The sequence below is a fragment of the Schistocerca serialis genome, chromosome 1, assembly GCF_023864345.2.
Source record: "Schistocerca serialis cubense isolate TAMUIC-IGC-003099 chromosome 1, iqSchSeri2.2, whole genome shotgun sequence".
In the NCBI taxonomy this organism is placed as follows: domain Eukaryota; kingdom Metazoa; phylum Arthropoda; class Insecta; order Orthoptera; family Acrididae; genus Schistocerca; species Schistocerca serialis.
The window spans coordinates 433,843,773-433,858,412 of NC_064638.1; the positions used below are offsets into that span (position 1 = coordinate 433,843,773).

General features: G+C 43.4%; 1 protein-coding gene across 1 annotated transcript in view; it reads left to right on the top strand.

Moving 5' to 3' along the window:
* Window positions 1-6,483: 6,483 nt before the first annotated feature.
* LOC126481687 (pickpocket protein 28-like) overlaps window positions 6,484-14,640 on the top strand; it is a 60,617-nt gene continuing 52,460 nt past the window's right edge. Inside the window, exon 1 of the mRNA XM_050105667.1 lies at window positions 6,484-6,559. Within this exon, the coding sequence (XP_049961624.1) occupies window positions 6,514-6,559 (46 nt within the window). The 5' untranslated portion in view covers window positions 6,484-6,513. The remainder of the gene's footprint in view (window positions 6,560-14,640) is intronic.

Genomic DNA, 14,640 nt, shown 5'->3' on the forward strand with positions numbered 1-14,640 from the left:
CCCTACGAGCAACCTCGATTGGAGAGTTAATTGGCAGGACTACTTCTGGAGCCGAGTGCACCCTTACCTTTATGACGATCACCAGCGCACAATAGCCTGCTACTTGTCTTCCTCAACGCCCAATTATCCAGAATTTCATTCTTTCACGATGGACCAGACTGGGATTTTGATTCAGAATGATACTTTTCAAATACTGTATCTGACATCGGATCTCTTCCAAATGAGAGTTATGTATTGTATATAATTGATTCTGAAATAAATAGTGAGAACTTTGAACAGTTACTCAGTAGTTGTGTTAATCGTAGCCACTTTGGCAGGATTGATATAATAACTTTTACGCGCTTTAAGTGTAGTTGTAAACTGAGTCCTAGGTAACCTCAATGCTAAATTATACCCTACCCTCCGGATACCAACGATACTACATCTATTTCTCTTGTACAACTCCTATTACATTGACGAATTTCTACTAAAAACTAATAGCCAGTAAAAAAAACCCTTGTTTTTAAGTGTGGTTACATAAACAGACATAAAACGATAATGTGTTCATTGATGTTAACATTAATTATGTGTACAAATGCTGTAAAGTACCTTGTCCCACATCAGTTCGATAAAAGAGTCGTTCAAATGATCTATGGAACATGTAACCAACTGTTAACATGACAGTCGTTTGATCTCGACCAACACGAGCAGAAAAATCACGAAACGGTAACCCGCAGTCTCGACAGGCTGCAGTCTTACTGCTGTCGAATTGTGAAAAGTGCAGATGGACGCTTCTCCTTCTTACATAAAGCATAACGCGAGCTTCTCACGAACTTGAAACACTGAAATGCGAGTTACGACAATGATAAATCCGCTACATTACCGTCTTGCAGATAATGTAGATGGCGTCACTCGTACCTGCTTCGTGTGGTTGTACTGAAATGCTAATTATTTCTTGCCAATTTAACATTTGTTCCACGCTGGTTTCACGGTATTGCAGTTTTAGTGGCCAGAGTATACAGTTGTCATTTGAATCATTTGTGTCTTGATATGTTCTTAGTTCATGTACAAGGATCATTTCATTACCTCTTCATGATGCAATTTTCACAACCACTGTTGTAGTAAACTTCCACATGAGTCTCTGTATGATTTGCCAAACTGTGTATATTCTTGCAACTTTATTCTTAGTGTAAGGAACACAGTGTACAGGGTGTCCAAAAAGAACGACCCGATTTCAAATGGAACTATTTTTTAGAAAGAAGGGTTTAACACCAACAAATTGCACACTAAATTACTCAGAAAAGACAGAAGTTTATAAAGATCCATCATAAATGTTCAATATGTCCTCCATTGGCTGCACGGACGACATCTAGTTGCTGGCTGAATTCATCCCAAACTGAGGGTAAGGGGTCTTCTGTCACTGAAGCTACAGCAACAGATATTCTGGTTTTTAGTTCATCGATGTCACAAGGTAAGGGAGGAACGTAAACGCGTTGTTTAACATATCCCCACAGGAAGAAATCACATGGTGTTAATCATGGGACCTAGGAGGCCAAGAGTGTAAAGCCTGGTCTCACAGTCCTGTACACCCTATCCAACGTTGAGGCATGTTGGCATTGAGGAAACTGCACACGTTGTTGTGCCAGTGTGGTGGTGCTCCATCTTGCTGATAGATGAAATTGTCAGAGTCAAGTTGTAGGAATAACCAGTTCTGTAGCATTGCAAGAAATGATTGTCCTGTTACGGTTTCTTCCTCAAAAAAATAAGGTCTGTAAACCTTGCTTTGCGAAACAGCACAAAAAAATTCACATTTTTTGAATCACATTCGTGTTCAGTTGTTTCATGAGGATTTTTGAGCCCCCATATACACATTATGATGGTAAACTTTACCACTAATATGGAAAGTTGCCTCATCACTGAATATCAACTGTGACATAAAAGTGTCATCGTCCACGTCCTCTACAATAGCAATGCTAAAGCCCACTCGCTTCACTTTGTCAGTATCTCGAAGAGCTTGTACCAGTTGTAATCGGTATGGTTTGAGGACTAAACGACGCCGTAACACACACCACACTGTCATGCGCGGTAATGCAAGTTCTCGGCTAGCACGACACAAGGGTTGTTGGGGCTCCACTCACATGCTCGTCGGATTTGTTCCACTGTTTGTTGAGGAACGTGTGAATGGCCAGGACTTTTATCTTTACAGAGGCACCCTGTTTCTTCAGAGTGTTTATACCACCATCGAATGTTCTTTGGTGTTGGTGGTTTAGCACGAAATCGAATATGAAACGCCCCCTGAACTGTGATCACTGATTGAGTACGACTAAATTCAACAACACAATATGCCTCCTGTTGCGCGGACGCCATATTGTGCGAGACTGGCTGCACGCTCCAGGTCAGCGCTCGTAGCGACGTCTAGCGGATTTTTTTGTGAAACTCCAGACCATGCCGATTACACCTAGCGCTGTTTCAGTTACCTAGAGACATTTCTCTCAATATTAAAATCGGTTAATTCTTTTTGGGACACCCTGTATGTCAGAAACGCGGGTCCCATGCTCGTGACTAGAGCCACACTCTACCAAAACCACGGTTCAGTAATTTAGGTACAATATATAAACGACGCAGTGAATGGTAAGATTACCGGTACCATTGGTAGCATTGGCAGGAAAAGAAAAGTAAATGAATGTATGAGGGAGAAAATGCGAGCTGACGACTTTTTTTTGTTTGATTTGCGTATAATTAGAACTGCAAGTTGTTTACAGTTAGCTCTTTGTGTATTTTATATCCTTACAAATTATACAATGCATTTTATCAGGGCTTTTCGGAAAGTAAGGTCCGATTGCTCGTGAAATGGAAGCTATTGTTGCTATACCTTCCAGCTGCTTCTATTTATAGTCGCCACTCCAACGTTTGTCATAGTGTTGTACCACCCTCATCACAGAAGGCAGCCACCTGTGCTTTACTCCACTCCTTTACGCTTGTCTTCATAGCCAGTGATTCACGAGAGCAGAGATGAACTTGGAGCTAGTCCAGGCTGTATGATGGGTGATCAAACACTTCCCTTTGGAAACGTTGCGGGGTGTACTCATTGCCCCAGTAGTGTGTGGGCGAGAATTGTCATGAAGAAGGAAATGCATGGCAGGTACGCTGTGTAGGGTTGCATGAAATCAGGCGAAAACTTTCAGCGGGCACCCATACTTGGCAGGAGACACTATTGTTCTAGGCATTTTTATGTGCACACTGTGAGCTCGGAACTGAAAAGAGCGACATGCCGCCACCGACAGCCACACTATTTTACGCAAGTATAGTTCACATACACAAACATAAAAAATCTGTATGATTATCGTTGTTATTTTGTTCTCAATAGAGTGTTCTTCATCATGATCACTTATTGATAAGTGATAAAGTTATTTATGAATAACAGGAACACATTTTATATAAGCTCGACAAAGTACTGAAGCTATATTTGATATGTTTTTGTTGTACATTTTCTCAAATTTTACCTTTGTATCGACAAAGTGCTGAAGATATATTTGATATATTTCTGTTATGCATTTTTTCAAATTTTACCGTTATGTTGAAGAAATTGCGTTTCTAGCTCTATATGATACGTCTGTATTATTTTTAAACTTCTACTGGAAGATCCCTCTGTTTCACCTTACAAATCAACGATTTTCAAATAATACCTGAACGAAACATTAACAGTTGCAGTTTTGCTACAAATACTGTTTATTTTTAATTAACAGACAGGAGGACAAATACACTGCCTAAAAAAATTAGTACATCTCGAAAGAGGACGTCGATTGTGGTCTGATAACGCCATTTGCCACCTCGGTTTAGTCTGGAACCGCGCGACCGCTATGGTCGCATGTTCGAATCCTGCCTCAGGCATGGAAGTGTGTGATGTCCTTAGGTTAGTTTGGTTTAAGTAGTTCCGAGTTCTAGAGGACTGATGACCTCAAATGTTTAGTCACATAGTGCTCGAGCCATTTGAACCATATGCCACCTGTGAGATAGCAGTCCACCAACGCCGTCCACCAACAGATAGAGTAGTGGAATAGCTACCAGAGCGCCCTCTGTGTCTACCCTTTAATAGGAAATGTTTCCAACCAGAAGGCTCAGTGCGATGCAGACGTGTGAAGCAAACAGCCAATCGTGCCACAGAGACGCACTCGTGATTCCTACAGCCAACTGAGTAAGTTTGAAAGGGGTCAAAGTCTGGCCTTCCGATTGGAGGGATAGTACTTGCGGAGAATTGCCCCACAAGTTGGACGTGCTGCGTCAGTTGTGCAACGATTTTGGTATCAGTGGTCACGTGAACATTCTCACACCCCTAGACGAGTTTTTGGACAACCACGCAGCACAGATGTCCGTCGGTATCGTCGTACTGTAAGGGCAGCAATGGCAGATAAAAAAAATGGCTCTGAGCACTATGGGACTAAACTGCTGAGGTCATTAGTCCCCTAGAACTTAGAACTAGTTAAACCTAACTAACCTAAGTAACCTAAGGACATCACAAACATCCATGCCCGAGGCGGGATTCGAACCTGCGACCGTAGCGGTCTTGCGGTTCCAGACTGCAGCGCCTTTAACCGCACGGCCACTTCGGCCAGCTAATGGCAGATCGTACTGCTACCACAGTACAGATAAGAGGGTTTGTGAGCCCAGACGTGTCAACACGAACTGTTGCGAACCATTACTACCAGTGGGACTATAAGCACCCACACCTGGAGCCCATCTTCCACTCACCCCACAACCACGACTTGGACGGCTCGACTGATGCTGGAAATCAGGAAGGAAGGCAGATTGGGTTTAACATCCCGTGGACATCGAGGTCACTAGAGACGGAACACAAGGTCGGATTGTTTTAAGAATGGGGAACGGAATCGGCCTTGCCATTTCAGAGGAACAGTACTGGCACTTACCTGAAGCGATTTAGGGAAATCACAGAAAACATAAATCTGGACTGCCGAATGCGGATTTGAACCGCCGTCCTCCTGAATACGAGTCCAGTATGCTAACCACAGCGCCACCACGCTCGGTTCGACTGGTGTCGTCAGAAAATCACTTGTAAGATGGAATGGTTTGTAAGATTACAGCCGGCCGGGGTGGCCGAGCGGTTCTAGGCGCTGCAGTCTGGAACCGCGCGACCGCTTCGGTCGCAGGTTCGAATCCTGCCTCGGGCATGGATGTGAGTGATGTCCTTAGGTTAGTTAGGTTCAAGTAGTTATAAGTTCTAGGGGACTGATGACCTAAGAAGTTAAGTCCCATAGTGCTCAGAGCCATTTGAACCATTAAGATTACAGTGGTGAAAGCAGGTTCTGTCTGCATGAAAGTGGTGGTCGTTTGCATATACGACGTAGACTTGTTAAGCCTGTCTCACAGAGTGCATCCGTCCAAGACACACTGGCTCCACTCCAGGCCTCGTGGTCTGGGGTGCGATTAGCTACAATTCTCGTTCATCTTTAGTGTTTCTGGAGGGGACGCTAACTAGCGTTTGGTATGTGCAGATTGTTGTTAGACCCGTTGCTCTGCCATTCTTGCAACTGGGCGGTGACGTGTTGTTCAAACAGCATAATGCTCACCCTAACGCTGCCCATGAAACTCGAAGTGCTCTGCAAGACATGCAGCAACTTTCCTGGCCAGCACGATCTCTGGACTTGTCTCCAATCGAGCACGTGTGGGATGAGATGGGACAAGAAGTGACTCCTGCAACTCGTCAGCCAACAACTCTTACAGAACTGCATGAACAGGTCGAGCAGGCGTGGCATAACGTGTCCCAGGACAATGCTCGCCATCTGTACGATAGAGTGCATGCCAAAGTCAGAGTCGGCGCTGCACTACATACTAAAATGAGTGTTTTGCGTGGTCGATACCTAGTATCTCACAAATGCTTGTGCCACTGACCTTAAATGTAAACATTTCAGGCACTCCATATGCACTGCTGCAACAAAAGATCTTGGGTGACCTGGAAACTTCTAAAGCAGAGTTCCAATATTTTCCAACAATTTGTGTAGAACAAAAATGTTGTGTAAGTTACAGAGTCCTTTATACAATCCTCACTCAGTTTGTTGACGGTTCATCGCTTCCAGATTCTAGAAGAATCTAGTAAGATACTGATGGAATACGCAAATGAAGCAATCGAAATGAGGTAACGCCCGATAGGTATGCAACACAACTAACATACATATAATGCGGTTACTATCTTAACTGACCAAGACTACTATGAAAACTACTGCAGCCTACGGTAGTTTTACAACTCTACTCGTAACGACCGCCACGCTGGGCTTGTCTGCAGGTCAGGACGGTTCGAGCGGCGTCCGCACGCCGGGCAGATAGCGTTGATGTGTTTGCAGGCCCCTGCGCAGCTGACAGGCTGTGGCGATAACGAGATGTGGCGAGGCTCGCGAACTCGCGTGTCTGCGGCTACCTGACGGCTAGCGCGGCGCCGGGACGGATAATCGCCCTCCAGGCAAGGCGGTGTCGCAGTAGCCGACCATCCGCTGGGTAGCGATCTCCCTCTGCAGCCTGCCGATGAAGAACGTGGCCAGCAGAAACTTCTCCGCAACTCCATCTCCACGTAAGGGTGGCAGTGTAGTTATCCACAGTTTCACTGTCTGTATCGTAAGGATCTAAAAGTAAAGTTTTGAGGCACTTTAACAGGAACACAGACGTATTGTGGCGCCTGCCCATCTTCCTCCAAGGAATTGATACTTTCAAAGCTGAATGGTAGTCATGTTACCGTGAAATCTTCTGTAGAAATGCTGAAGGCGGACTCAGCTCTTATCGTTGTTCTTCTGACACAGGGCACAATGTGTTTCTCTCTGTCTTTATTTGTTGTTGGTCATCAGTCTTCTGCCCGGTTTGGTGCAACTCGCTATGACTTCTTTTCCCTTGCGATCCCTCTCATCTCAGCGTAGCATTTACAGCAAACGTCCTGAATTATTTGGATACATATATCTGCCTTGCCCTTCTTTGTTTTACATATATCGCTTTCCTCGATTCTGCAGAGACCTCATTTTTTACCTAATCAGTCTCCCTAATTTTCACATCGATATATACACACATCAAAAAAAGCTTTGCATCACCTCGGTTCCGAGAGTTCCGGAACCTGTACAGAAAATTGGGATAGAGATCAACATAAACATCATTTCTGCCCTTTTTATTGCTCAAAAATGGTTCAAATGGGTCTGAGCACTATGGGACTTAACATCTGAGGTCATCAGTCCCCTAGAACTTAGAACTACTTAACCCTAACTAACCCAAGGACGCCAAACACATCCATGGCCGAGGCAGGATTCGAACCTGCGACCGTAGCAGTCGTACGGTTCCGGAATGAAGCGCCTAGAACCGCTCGGCCACCACGACCAGCTATTGCTCATGAAAACCACACATTACATGTTGTACCACCATACGGCGAGACCTTCAGAGTTGGTGGTCCAGATTGCTGTATATACTGGTACTTCTTATACACAGTAGCACGTCCTCTTGCTTTGATGCATGCCTGTATTCGTCGTGGCATACTATCACAAGTTCATCAAGGCACTGTTGGTCCAGATTGTCCTACTTCTCAACAGCAATTCGGCGTAGATCCCTCAGACTAGTTGGTAGGTCACATCGTCCATAAACAGCCCTTTTCAATCTATCCTAGGCATGTTCGATGGGACTCATGTCTAGAGAACATGCTGACCACTCTAGTCGAACGATGTCGTTATCCTGAACGAAGTCATTCACAAGATGTGCACGATTGGGGCGCGAATTGTCGTCCATGAAGACGAACGCCTCGCCAATATGCTGCCGATAGGGTTGCACTGTCGGTCGGAGGATGGCATTCACATATCGTACAGCCGTTACGGCGCCTTCCATGACCACCAGCGGCATATGTCGGCCCCACATAATGCCACCCCAAAAACATCAGGGAACCTCCAACTTGCTGCACTCGCTGGACAGTGTGTTTCAGGCTTTCAGCCTGACTGGGTTGCCTCCAAACACGTCTCCGACGATTATCTGGTTGAAGGCATACGCGACACTCATCGGTGAAGAAAACGTGATGCCAATCCTGAGCGGTCCAATCGGCATGTTGTTGGGCCCATCTTTACTGCGCTGCATGGTGTCGTGATTGCAAAGATGGACCTCGCCATGGACATCGAGAGTGAAGTTGCGCACCACGCAGCTTACTGCGCACAGTTTGAGTCGCAATACGACGTCCTGTGGCTGCACGAAAAGCATTATTCAACATGGTGGCGTTTCTGTCAGGGTTCCTCCGAATCATAATCCGTAGGTAGTGCTCATCCACAGCAGTAGTAGCCCTTGGGTGACCTGAGCGAGGCATCCCATCGACAGTTCCTTTCTCTCTGTATCTCCTCCATGTCCGAACATCACTTTGGTTCACTCCGAGTCGTCGCGACAGTTTATTTGTAGAGAGACGTTCCTGGCACAAAGTAGCAATGCAGACACGATCGAACCGCGGTGTTGACCGTCTAGGCATGGTTGAACTACAGACAACGCGAGCTGTGTACCTCATTCCTGGTGGAATGACGAACTGATCGGCTGTCGGACCCCCTCCGTCTAATAGGCGCTGCTCATGCATGGTTGTTTACATCTCTGGGTGGGTTTAGTGACTTCTCTGAGCAGTCAAAGGGACTGTGTCTGTGATAAAATATCCACAGTCAAAGTCTCTCTTCATGAGTTCTGGCAACCGGTGTGATGCAAACTTTTCTTGATGTGTGTAGTACCGCACCTGAGACCTTCAATTATGTTATTTTCCAGTGTCTCACAGTCAGTCATTTTTTTACAATGCTGTATTTCAAACGTACACTCTCAGAAATTTCTTCGTGAAATTAAGGTATATCTTTGATACGAACAGACTTCTCTTAACGAGAAACGCCCTCTTATCCGTGCTAGCCTGGTTCTTGCGCATCTCGTTCATCGTTGCGTCTTTCGACATACGTAATTTTGATACTAAAGCAGCAGAATTGGGTCCTTTCGTCTACTTCGCGGGCCGCAATTTTGTTGTATAGTTAATCGCTAATCTAATTTCTACTACTCAACTTTACTTTCATCTAGCCGGCCGAAGTGGCCGAGCGGTTCTATGCGCTACAGTCTGGAACCGCACGACCACTACGGTCGCAGGTTCGAATCCTGCCTCGGGCATGGATGTGTGTGATGTCCTTAGGTTAGTTAGGTTTAAGTAGTTCTAAGTTCTAGGGGACTGATGACCTGAGCAGTCAAGTCCCATAGTGCTCAGAGCCATTTGAACCTTTTTTTTTTTTACTTTCGTCTTCCTTTAGTTTACCCGCATTCCATATTCTGTACTCGTTAGACTCTTCATTCCGTTCAGCAGCTCCTGTTATTCTTTCTCAATGTCACTGAGGATAGCGATGTCATCAGTGAATCTTATTGTTGACATCCTGTCACTTTCCGTTTTAATTACACTTTTGAACCTTTCTTTTATTTCATTCATTGCTTCTTCGACGTACAGACTCAACAGTGGGTGCAGAAAGACCATCCCTGTCTTACATCCCTTTTAATCTAAGCTCTCATTTCTTGGTCTCCCATTATTATTGAGTCCTCTTGTTTCTTGTACATATTGTATATTACCAGTCTTCCCCTATAGTTTGTATCTATTTTTCTGAGACTTTCATACATCTTGCACTATTTTACATTGTCGAACGGTTTTTACAGGTCGACAAATCTTATGAACGTCTTGTGAGTTTTCGTAAGTGTTACCTTCATCAGCAAGCGCAACGTCAGAACTACCTTTCAGGTTTCTGTACCTTTCCTAAGGGTGAAACTGATCATCTTACAAATATTTAATGCCGTCCGGGGTGGCCGAGCGGTTCTAGGCGCTATAGTCTGCAACCGCGCGACCGCTACGGTCGCAGGTTCGAATCCTGCCTCGGGCATGGATGTGTGTGATGTCCTTAGGTTAGTTAGGTTTAAGTAGTTCTAAGTTCTAGGGGACTGATGATCTCACAAGTCCCATAGTGCTCAGAGCCATTTGAACCATTTTTGAAATATTTAATTTTATTTTCCATTCTTCTGTTTATTATACTTATAGTGACCCTATAGTATAGTGGAGCCTATGTTCATCCTTGGAAATTTCCAGCAGGGTGAATCTGCTGAGAATTATTCACTGGAGATTTCATGCATGGCTTTTTTAAAAAGCTTTTCGTATACTAGTTCCGTTTTCTTTGTGTATGACATTAGAAGAACTCAGTGAAAACCACGATCTGATTATCTAAACCATTACGAACCTCCATCATGCTTTAGACACTAACACTGATGGTGCTTCTCTTGACACTGAAATACGTCCTGCGACAGGGAAAAATTTAGCAACCGGCTCATTGGATCACAAAAGGTGTTTCCATTGATACATTCTCTAGGTTTTGTGCTCCTTCATAACTCATGGCTCTTCAGTATATACACCTAGTTTACTAGAGATTCCTCGACGGTAACTCTACTATGGATATGTCCTTTCCACAATTCCTTCGCACTCTTTTTTGTTGGTATTGTGTGCTCTAAGCATATATTTAAATCAGATATAATTTTTTTTGGTAGCAAATATACACTACTGGTCATTAAAATTGCTAAACCAAGAAGAGATGCAGATGATAAACGGGTATTCATTGGACAAATATATTGTACTAGAACTGACATGTGATTACATTTTCACGCAATTTGGATGCATAGATCCTGAGAAATCAGTACCCAGAACAACCACCTCTGGCCGCAATAACGGCCTTGATACGCCTGGGCATTGAGTCAAACACAGCTTGGATGGCTTGGACAGGTACAGCTGCCCATGCAGCTTCAACACGATACCACAGTTCATCAAGAGTAGTAACTGGCGTATTGTGACGAACCAGTTATTCGGCCACCATTGACCAGACGTTTTCAATTGGTGATAGATCTGGAGAATGTGCTGGCCAGGGCAGCAGAATCCAGAAAGGCCCGTACAGGACCTGCAACATGCGGTCGTGCATTATCCTGCTGAAATGTAGGTTTTCGCAGTGATCGAATGAAGGGTAGAGCCACGGGTCGTAACACATCTGAAATGTAACGTCCACTGTTCAAAGTGCCGTCAATGCGAACAAGAGGTGACCGAGACGTGTAACCAATGGCACCCCATACCATCACGCCGGGTGATACGACAGTATGGCGATGACGAATACACGCTTCCAATGCGCGTTCACCGCGATGTCGCCAAACACGGATGCGACCATCATCATGCTGTAAACAGAACCTGGATTCATCCGAAAAAATGGCATTTTACCATTCGTGCACCCAGGTTCGTCGTTGAGTACACCATCACAGGCACTCCTGTCTGTGATGCAGCGTCAAGGGTAACCGAAACCATGGTATCCGAGCTGATAGTGCATGCTGCTGGAACGTCGTCGAACTCTATGCAGATGGTTGTTGTCTTCCAACGTCTCCATCTATTGACTCAGGGATCGAGACGAGACTGCACGGTCCTTTACAGCCATGCGGATAAGATGCCTGTCATCTCTACTGCCAGTGATACGAGGCCGTTGGGATCCAGCACGGCGTTCTGTATACCCTCCTGAACCCACCTGTTCCATATTCTGCTAACAGTCATTGGATCTCGACCAACGCAAGCAGCAATGTCGCGATACGATAAACTGCAATCGCGATAGGTCACAATACGACCTTTATCAAAGTCGGAATCGTGATGGTACGCATTTCTCCTCCTTACACGAGGCATCACAACAACGTTTCACCAGGCAACGTCGGTCAACTGCTTTTTTTTGTATGAGAAATCGGTTGGAAACTTTCCCCATGTCAGGACGTTGTAGGTATCGCCACCGGCGTAAACCTTGTGTGAATGCTCTGAAAAGTTAATCATTTGCATATCACAGCATCTTCTTCCTGTTGGTTAAATTTCGCGTCTGTAGCAAGTCATCTTCGTGGTGTAGCAATTTTAATGGACAGTAGTGTATTGTTTGAGAACGATTGTCTCTGTTGCCCTTCTGACGCTAAGCTCTGTTTTCCTCCTGCTGACATATTCAACACACAACTTTTCCGTGTGAACTCTGTCGTGACACTGAATACAGTAACGTCCGACTTGGCAATAACAAATACGCTGCAGCCACCATAAACGGCAATGTCGTCTCAGAATTTTTCAAGGGATACTACAGCACAAGCGGAACACAAAACACCATATCAGTATGATACGATAGCTCAGAAAGTAAGTACCAGACAAAAGGTGTTTACAACACGGTGTTTTTATTGTTTTGTCTAATTGATCAACGAAGACACACCTGGATGAAAAAGTAAAAATTCAACTGTATTTAATTTAAGTTTATAATGGTCGCCTAGTCGTAGATATTGCTATAATCGCACTATTTCACTCCCATTTACGGAGCTTGTTAGCACTTGATGTTAGGTTAGCGCCATTAAAATGCATTGTGATAATCGCTGCTGCTTGCTGGATCGTTGCTGTGTCTCGATGCTAATGCTGGCTCTAAATCTGGTTGTCTAGGGGTAAAAAGATGAGGTCCCGTGTTTTTGATGTGCTTTTTATGATAAATAATGAGCGAAACCAACAAATATTTAAACTTCAAATATTTATTACTTTGGTGGCCATCTTAATTCCACTGTCCACCAAAAACAATGACACAACACAAAGTAGCACTTCTTTTACATGTTCTTTGCAATGTTTATCCGACTCGAACAATAACACACACACGCTTTACCAAAGTGACATTCAGACTCTGCTCCCGACCCTTCTTGCTGCTTGTATTTATAACCTTGTCAAAGAATTACTAAAAAGAGATATAGTTTATAAGTCACATTTACATCTGTTATCGTAATTTGTGCAGAAGAGTTATTAATTTATATCGAGTGACATAATTTAACAAGTTATTAAAATGACAGACAGATTTGTTGACTTGACAGAATAATTCTTTGTAACAAAAAGGCCGTTTTGTAGAAGTTTGTCAATTGACTTCTCTAATTTGCATAAATAAGTAAATAACATGAATTATTAAGAATTACATTGGTTTTCGCCTAAAGTAGGAGTGTTTACGTGAATACTGAGTGAAAACGGTCCTAGTGAACAAATAGGTTTCACTGGGTGATTTTTATTTAAGGAGATCCAAAATACGTAAGTTGGACACTATTTTTCGTACTTCATATTAATTATGTAAGATGAACTTAGTGTTTTTACATGATGACATTCGCTGTATCAGTGATCAAGTGATATTAACTTTTGTGTGGGTCAGTTATTCAGTATAATTTAATGGGTTGACTGTTTATGGAGACATGTTATGCAATCATTGTTAACATACACAATAACTTTTCTATAATCATAAATACTCGTTAAACTGGTTGAATTTGGAGGGTATCGCATACTTCGGTGAAGTAAAGCCTTTAATAGGTTCAGTTACAAGTTCCTTCAGTGAGGTTCACTTGGTAAAGGGGTTGCTTAAGTAGACCCATGACTCTTTATGCTCAGGGCTCACCGTGGTGTATCTCACTTTTCCTCATCGATACACTGAAATAAAAGCACTGATCCCGATAAAATGCAACAAAAAAAGAAAAGTTCGTTACGAAGTGCGTATTTGCTCGGAAACGTATTGGTGTAGAGCGACAGATACAATGATTGAAGCCACTGATGTGTCCATTGCAACAAACTTGTTGCAACTGTACGTATTGAGGCCTGTAGTAATTTCTCTCTTTTTTATTTTGACTCACTTTTACGACCATAAAAAATAGCAGCCGTGTCTTATTTTGTAAATACATAATGTAATCGTAAAATATTTTTCTTATTTCTGAAACAAAAATCTCAAAAGCTCACAATTTAAATCGTCCTTCCTCACAGGCGTAAGGAATTTCACGACGTGATGGAATCACGTCAATCCACTCAAGAAGGTCAGTTTTTAGCTACAAAGATGTTATTGTACGCCCTTTAAATAGTAATATGCTTCACATTTCTAGGAATATTCCACCGAGATATTTTCTCTGTCTTCTTCTGTTCGTCAGTCCGTGGACCGGTTTGATGCAGCTCTCCATGCTTGTCCATCCCGTGCAAGTTCCTATCTCACTCCACACCTACTGCAACTTACATCTATTGAACCAGCTAACTAAATGAGGTCCAGATCCCCAGCTGCAATTTTCGTCCCCTATACTTCCCTCCTTCCCTCCGTTCCTTATTAAATATTCCTAGATACTTCAGAACGTTTCCTACCAACCTACCCCCTCTTTCCGTCATGTTGTGCCATAACGGTCTTCTCTAAAATTCGATTCAGTATTTCTTCATTAGTCGCTCAATTTATACATATAATTTTCAGAATTATTCTGTAAAACCATGTTTCAAAAGCTTCTATTCTTCCGTTGTCTGTAATGGTTGTCGTCAACGTTTCCATTCCATATAAGGCTGCACTCCAGACAAATACTTTCAATTAGCATTTAAATTTATGTTCTTTGTCAACAAATTTATCTTTTTCAGAGGCGCTTTTGTTGCTACTGCCAGTCTGCATTATAAATCATCCTTACTTTGGCATCATCCGTTAATTTTCTGCCAAAATAACAAAACTTGTCTACTGTCTTCAGTATCTCATTTCCTAATCTTTAAGTCTCTCAATACCTCCTGACCTAATACGACTACATTAAGTTTTTCTTAATTTACAGTTTTGCATG